Source organism: Populus trichocarpa, chromosome 14, assembly GCF_000002775.5.
Source record: "Populus trichocarpa isolate Nisqually-1 chromosome 14, P.trichocarpa_v4.1, whole genome shotgun sequence".
In the NCBI taxonomy this organism is placed as follows: domain Eukaryota; kingdom Viridiplantae; phylum Streptophyta; class Magnoliopsida; order Malpighiales; family Salicaceae; genus Populus; species Populus trichocarpa.
The window spans coordinates 16550878-16558585 of record NC_037298.2 but is presented as its reverse complement, the minus strand read 5'-3'; the positions used below and the strand labels follow the sequence as shown (position 1 = coordinate 16558585).

Here is a 7708-nt window from a genome sequence, read left to right as displayed (position 1 = left end):
GCTAAGAAAAGCAGCACAAGAAATGGATCTTGACTCAATAATACAGTTTCGAACATATGAACGAGCTCACACCAGAAATGGAGTTCATAGTAAACCAAAGAAAAGGCGAGACCTATGTTTCCAAACCGGGTAAGAGTGTGTGCATTTAACCCCAAAACATTGTATAAGTTTTTATTTTACAAAAAAATTCTTGAAATCGAACTCAGACGAGTCAAAAGACTGATAAAAAAAGAGTCCGTGGAAAGCTCTAATTGAAAGGGATTATTAAGATTCAGGGTTTTAGGTCAGTTGAGCTAGAAAGAAGGCAAAATTTTGGTTCTGGTTAAAGGGAATCGCCAGATTGGGATTTCAGGTTGACCGAGCTGAAGATAAAATTTTGGTTCTTGTTAAAGGAAATCACCAAATTGAGATTTCAGATTGATCGAGTTAAAGATAAAGACCAAGGTTTTAGTTAAAGAGAGTCTCTAGATTGTGATTTGAGGTTGACTGAGATGAAGACAAAATTTTGGTTCTAATTAAAGGAAATCATCAGACTGAGATTTCAGATTGATCGAGCTGAAAACAAAGACCAAGGTTCTGGTTAAATGGAGTCTCTAGGTTGAAATTTGAGGTTGACCGAGTTGAAGGCAAAATTTTGATTCTAGTTAAAAGGAATCGCTAGATTGAGATTTGAGGTTGACCGAGCTGAAGAAATAAATTTTTTTGTTCTGGTTAAAGGGAATTGCTGGATTGAGATTTCAGGTTAACCTAGCTATTTGCATAGATTTTGGTTCTGGTTAAAGAGAATCACCAGATTGAGATTTCAGGTTAGTCAAGCTGTTTTTTTTTTAAGATTTTAGTTCTGGTTAAAAGGGATCGCCAGATTGGGATTTGAGGTTAATCAAGCTATTTACAAAGATTTTGGTTTTGGTTAAAGGGAATCACCAGATTGAGATTTCAGGTTAACCGAGCTATTTACAGAGATTATGGTTCTGGTTAAAGGGAATTACCATATTGAAATTTCAGGTTAATCGAGCTATAACATGAAATTTTAGTTCTGAGGGAACCATTGAGATACAAAATTTCAGGTCAACTATGCAATCAGGAAATACTAAGAAATACAACTACAACCAGGAAGCATTAAGTTTTCAAACCTCGTAATCAAGAGGTATCATAGATCAAGTTTCTGCTTAAAGGGAATCGTCAGATTGAGATTTCAGGTTAATTGAGTTGTAAACAGTTTGATCATAGTTCTAGTTGAAGGGGACTGCTGCAAAGACAAAGTTTCAGGTCAACCGAAAAGAGACCACGGGTAGGTTACCCGACATAAATCATGAGCAAGTTACTCGATCATGAACCACAGGCAAATCACCTGAACAATGATCATGGACAGGTCACCCAATCACGAACCATGAGAGGTCACCCAAACAAAAATCATAAGCGAGTTACCCAAATAGAGACTATTCATAAAAAATCTTGAACCACGGGTAGGTTACCTAATCCCGAACCACGAGCAAGTCACCTGAACAATAACCACGGGCAGGTCACCCAATCATGAACCATAAGAGGTCACTCGACCACTCATAAAAAATCTTGAACCACGGGTAGGTTACCTAATCACGAACCACGAGCAAGTCACCCGAACAATGACCACGGGCAGGTCACCCAATCATGAACCACAAGAGGTCACCCAAACAAAAACCACAGGCGGGTTACCCAAATAGAGACCACTCATAAAAAATCTTGAACCACGGGTAGGTTACTTGATCACGAACCACGGGCAAGTCACCCGAAAATGACCACGGGCAAGTCACCCAATCATTAACCACAGGAGGTCACCCGAACAAAATCAACATGCAGGTTACCTGAATAAAGACCTCTAAAAAAAATATTAGATGTTTTCCACACAACGGGCGAAAGTCCTAGATATTTTTTTCAAAATGACAGCGTTCCTATACCAAAAACTTTTTTTTCCTCTTTGTAAACTTACTTTCTAAAGTCTTTCAAAAGATTTTATATTGTAAGTATTGTAAAGAGAAAGACAACTGTCATAATTCAATTTTGGATCCTCAAAATTATTACATATATAAAGCCTCGTCGTGTTAGACAAAACTATTGATTATCTTCCACCTCCCAAAATAGCTAGCTTTGCACCTAAAGCCACAAACCGTGGCCCTTTTTTTTCAAGGCAAAAAAAATGACTTCCTTTGCTTTCGAGATTTCAAAATATGTCAAAAAAATACAGCTTTCATTGTACTGCTCCGAAAATCACGCTAAAGCAATACCAGAGTTTGTTGCAACAGGTCCTGATCAGTAACAAGTTAGAGTTTTTTGTCCTCTCCTCAGCCACTCTACAAGACAGAAAGGTAATGTTTTTGGTGAAGATCAAGAGTGGAGAAAAGATGGAGAAATTTCAATTGTTGAGATTTTTTTAAGAATGATAAAGGAAAAAAGGGTGGCCATTGAAGATTCTTTGGCCAACAAATACTAAGCTGGGTTGGGCTAGGCTTGGGCCTCATGCCCAACCAGCTCAACACTTAGACTAAGACCGTGTTTGTCAAACACACCCTAATGTTTTTTCTTTAATTTTTAATTTGTTTTTTATTTTAATACCTAGCCAAACAAAGCCTTAAAAAATAAAATAAAATCTAAAAATTTCAAGGATCATTTTAAAATTATTTTTGGGTTGCTCACATATTTTCTTGACATTTTAGCTTAATATGAGACTATAGACTTACATTGTAAAATATGATCTGATATTAAAAATACTTTGTTTTCTCCAAAATTTCAAAAACATTAAAAAAAACTTCTCATTTTTAAAATAAAAAATATATATTTTGTTTTCGTGCATATGACTAAGTCTATCAGAAAATAAAAAAAATTCATATTTTGCTTGAAGAAAAAATATTAAGATACATGATGTGTTTTAGCATTTTTATACAAAATTCAAAAATATATCTTTATATACATTTTAGATTTAATAATTAGTTTATTGAATTCATGAGAACTTGACTAATATTTCAATAACCCTTGAAATTTTTAATTCATGAGAATTAATGGTTAATATTCTGATATAAATACTAGACCTACAAGTAGGTTGATATTTAAATATCAGGAGTTGACCACAAAATTCTAAGAATTATTCTAAATATTCATCAATTTTAATTAGAGGATATTTTTCACCATAATATAGGAGTTGTTAAAAACACTTTCGTCTTCTAAGATGGTTGAACATTGTTAGGGCAATTACATAAATTCTTTCCACAAGAATTTATTTGGCCATATAAATCAGAGGGAGGTAAGCAAATATAGGTTTCTTATCCTTGAAACTTTTTTCAGTTTCGTCACTCTGTTTCTTGGTGGATTAATTAGTTATTAGTACAAGTTTATTTCGCTTCAATTATTGAAAATGTTTAATTTGTTGATTTCTTCAGTGTGTTGTGTATTGATAATTAGGGATGGTAGTAGCTCTTTTTTTTTTTAAAAAAAAAATTAGGATTAAATGTGATTGCAGTTTTGATTTTGCTTCAACAACAAGTGATAAATTGTGTTAGTTTTAATGAACATTTGAAGTTTAGCATTGTGGTATATGACTAGCTACCTCATAACAGGATTAAGTCTTAAAGATGCCAACTTGAGTGCACTTCATAGATTAACATTTCTCGACAATTAGTGCTAATTTTTGGTAGTTTATATGGTAGGCTGTGTAAGTAATGCTGCATTATGGTTTCATTTATCCTCTTGTTTTGTCAATGAATTTCAACACAAATGGTGGGAGTAGTGACTGGTGAGCTCCGCTTCGCTTCCAAGGATGTTCTAATTTGTTTAATCATTATGCTTTATTTGTGAAGCACATATCCAAACATAGCAGAAATGAGATACAACAAATTAGAGAGAAGAAAAACACGAAACATTTTGTTAGAAAACCTCTCAAGTCTTTCCTTGGTTTGATTTTGTGCTCTCCACAAAGTAGTTTGTTTTAGTTTCACTTCACAAGGATTGTTTTTGCCTTGTTTTTATCTTTTCATTTTCTCCTATCAACCAGAACTTTCGAAATAATCATAATTTAGCATGCAGGTTTACCAACAATCTATTGCAGCCTGCTGTATCCAGGACTGGCCAAAGGAGAGAATGCTTATACAGGTTTTGGATGATTCTGATGAGTTAGATGCCCAACTCCTTATCAAGGCTGAAGTACAGAAATGGCAACAAAGGGGTGTGCATATATTGTATAGGCACCGTCTTATACGCACAGGCTACAAGGCTGGGAACCCGAAATCTGCAATGAGCTGTGATTATGTAAAAGATTATGAGTTTGTAGCAATATTTGATGCTGATTTTCAGCCAGGACCTGATTTCTTGAAGAGAACTATTCCTCACTTCAAGGTAAATTTATGATCCAGGTGTGATTAATTTGTCAGAACCTGTATATCAGTTCAAGTTCTCTTATATCCTTGATTTGGTATATCTACGATTATTCCACTTGGCACAAAGTTACATAATTAGTTTTGATGTTTGCACCGTGGAGATTCCAATTGGTTGATTCTGGTAACCTTCTGAAGTTGGCGCCTTTCTAATTTCGTCGCTGTGCTTTATATCAAAGAATGATCTGCATTGTTACAACGATTTAGTAAAATTTTAAAAGAAAGCAATTCAAACCTTTTTCTAACTGAAGACATAGGAGGTCCAACTTGGGTGGTTTACAGTGTTTTTATACAATCTTGCCAATCTGATTGGCACCCCTTGAAAGTTACATGATTTTATCAATGACCTTAAATAACATCATTGCATGTTACAACAAATTTAACTTGGACATCATTTAGTTGCATGGGAAACTCCCTATCTTTCTCTCACTAGTTAATTTAATCTGCCAGAAGGAAACGTATCATTAAAAAAATACTGAGTGCTAAAATTTTTAGTGTATTCCAAACAGGAATTTGTTTGTTAAATTACAGACCTCAGTTTACAAATAAAGTTCCCTTCCCTAGATCTTGTAAAATAGTTTTAATGCAGTGCTATGCCTCATAATTATGGGTGTCAATACTCCATTTTTACATTCAAGGATAATTTATACATATCAATTTGCAACAGGCAACACATGATCAGCTGGCTGGTTTCTCATTTCATTTCCTTAAAGTTACATGTACTCAGATGGGTTGCATGTAAGAGGATCAATGAAAACTTAGCTTTACTTTCTGTTCTGATGAGAAATTATATGTCCTTGTTCTTTGCTTTTCTGAATTTGAAGGGGAAGGATGACCTAGCATTGGTCCAAGCAAGGTGGGCATTTGTAAACAAGGATGAAAACTTGCTTACAAGACTGCAGAACATAAACTTATCATTCCACTTTGAGGTTGAGCAACAAGTGAATGGTGTTTTCATCAACTTTTTTGGTTTTAATGGAACTGCTGGTGTATGGAGGATTAAAGCCCTTGAAGACTGTGGTGGTTGGTTGGAACGGACAACAGTTGAAGACATGGATATTGCTGTTCGTGCTCATCTTTGTGGATGGAAGTTCATATATTTGAATGATGTTAAGGTTTGTCATGGTATTAAAGTTTTTAGTGTCACTTTATACATTTGGGGGTGGATAATCAATCTAATAAAATTATTTATCATTTTGCAGTGCCTTTGTGAACTTCCAGAGTCCTATGAGGCATACAAAAAACAGCAACATCGTTGGCATTCAGGTCCAATGCAGTTGTTCCGTTTGTGCTTTGTTGACATACTTCGTGCAAAGGTACTGAAGTTTTCCCCCCCTCTTGCTATCATTTATATTTGGTAGATATTGAAGTCCTTTTTTTTTTTTCTAGAAAAGATGTCTTTATATCTTTTGAAACCAGAAAGTTCTTGGATGTCATTTCTGGTGCACATAATTTACTCTTCCTAGCAGAAAAGTAGGGTGTTTTGTACACAGACAAAAGTATTTATCTTGACATGGAAAAATTTAAAGGGAAATAATGAATTGTCTAGAGCTGGACTAGGCTTGCAAGATACTGTGACTAAAACATAGTTGTTTGACTTCCAGTTTCACAGTTTTTTATGCATGTATTTGTTTATATATTTCGGCTTCCAAGGGGTTCAAGTGCTATTAATACCATGAAAAAGTGGACCAGAGACCATGGGTACATCATTCCCTGGTGGATGCAGAACCATAGATACTGACCTTATAGCAGTCAATCAAACTACTTATAGTGGCTGGTTGTTGAGCATATCATTTATGTCTAAATATCTTGATGGATTTAAGAAAATTCGTGTTCATATGAAGGTTACGTTGAGCTTCATGTTTCTTCATGGTCTAAACGGCTCTTGTTCCATGAGATTAGTCAGGAGGTTTTTCTACCTAAAATAAACACCATGTCAGTGCTCTTATGTCTTTTTGGTGATCGGCTATTGGTTCCTTTAATGTTGCTTCTTAAGCAGAAATAGAGAAAGCATTGTATTTTTAGTTTTGTTATGCTTATTCTGTGGTTTTTATTGTTATAGAGAAAGCATTGTTTTCATCAATCAAGTCCTAAAGGTGCCAGCTTGGACCCGTCAAAAACTGGAAAAGCAGGTATAACTCACTCTACTCCCCCAGCTAGTAGTAGATGAAGAGATCTGTTCTCTTCTAACCGAAGCATCTCCACATGTCCGAAACTCATGCATTTTTCAAACTTTAATGCTATTTAGTCATGTCCTCTTTTGGCTTAAGACTTAGACCATTCTTGTGATGACTGGAAATTATATGTCGTTGGTTATGTGTCTAGGAAATTTCATGGTTATAGGGCCTTGAATAACATCATTGGGAACACCTGGAAACGTGAAGCCACCCTTATCATACATGAATCGGGCTGGTTAGTATATAAATTTCAAAATGAAGAAGACAAGTTCTCTGTCTTGTGTGGAGGCCTTATTTAGTATATGGCAGGCCTCTCATCTTACGCTCCATGGCTGAATATTTTGATTTCGCATGCTCTGAAATGACACAAGTCCCTATTTAGGTTAAGTTCCCAAATCTGCCTTTGAAATGCTGGACACTGAGGTGTTTATCTAAGCTTGCAAGTGTCCTTGGTAAGCCAATACAGTGTGATAAGCTAACATCTACTAAGGAGAGATTGTCCTATGCACTGCAGCAATCCCACCACATTTCTCAACCATTTTGTTACGAAGAGAGAAGATAGACTTCCAAAGTGGAGAAGCTGTCTTCTTAGTGTCCAAGGACTAGATAGAGGTATGAGGAATATAGTAATGATCTACCCATCGAATCCAAAGAGAATACGATTTCAAATGTATGTTCTAGAGCTGCTTGGCAAAAAAACTGTCATTTCAAGCTTTGATAACAAGGACCGTCAGGCCCCCTTCATCTTTTGGTAAACACACCTGCTTCCAAGCAACTAGAGCATATTTGCTTCTAAGCACACCCCCAGTCCATAGAAAATTTCAACACAGACAAGTAATCTTGCTAATAACCACGACTGGAAATGAAAAAAATACTAATCCAAAACTGCACCATACCCTATAGGACAAATTTAATTAACTCAAGCTGACCAGCATAGGAGAGATGCTTACCCATCCAACTCTGAATAGCCGATTCTAACTTGTGTATAAAAGGATAGAATTGGCTGGCTAGAAGCCTGTGAGGGCTGAGAGGAACACCTAGATATTTGAAGGGAAAACTCCCTTCAGTGAACTTTGAGAAACGGAGAATGGCTTGCTTCATTTCCCCCGAAACTCCAGCAAAGAATAT

At 35.7% G+C, this 7708-nt stretch overlaps 1 protein-coding gene across 2 annotated transcripts; it reads left to right on the top strand.

Moving 5' to 3' along the window:
- The first annotated feature begins 3486 nt into the window (after positions 1 to 3486).
- Positions 3487 to 6431, top strand: LOC7455685 (probable xyloglucan glycosyltransferase 6). 2 transcript variants are annotated; one of them, XM_024584261.2, is made up of 4 exons: positions 3487 to 3676; positions 4057 to 4365; positions 5228 to 5518; positions 5606 to 6431. In XM_024584261.2, exons 1-4 carry the CDS (start codon positions 3674 to 3676, stop codon positions 5762 to 5764), a joined length of 762 nt encoding a protein of 253 aa, XP_024440029.2. In that variant the 5' UTR covers positions 3487 to 3673; the 3' UTR covers positions 5765 to 6431. The 2 variants fall into 2 exon arrangements, with proteins under 2 accessions (XP_024440029.2, XP_052302807.1); XM_052446847.1 differs by having other exon boundaries at positions 3488 to 4365.
- Positions 6432 to 7708: the final 1277 nt, after the last annotated feature.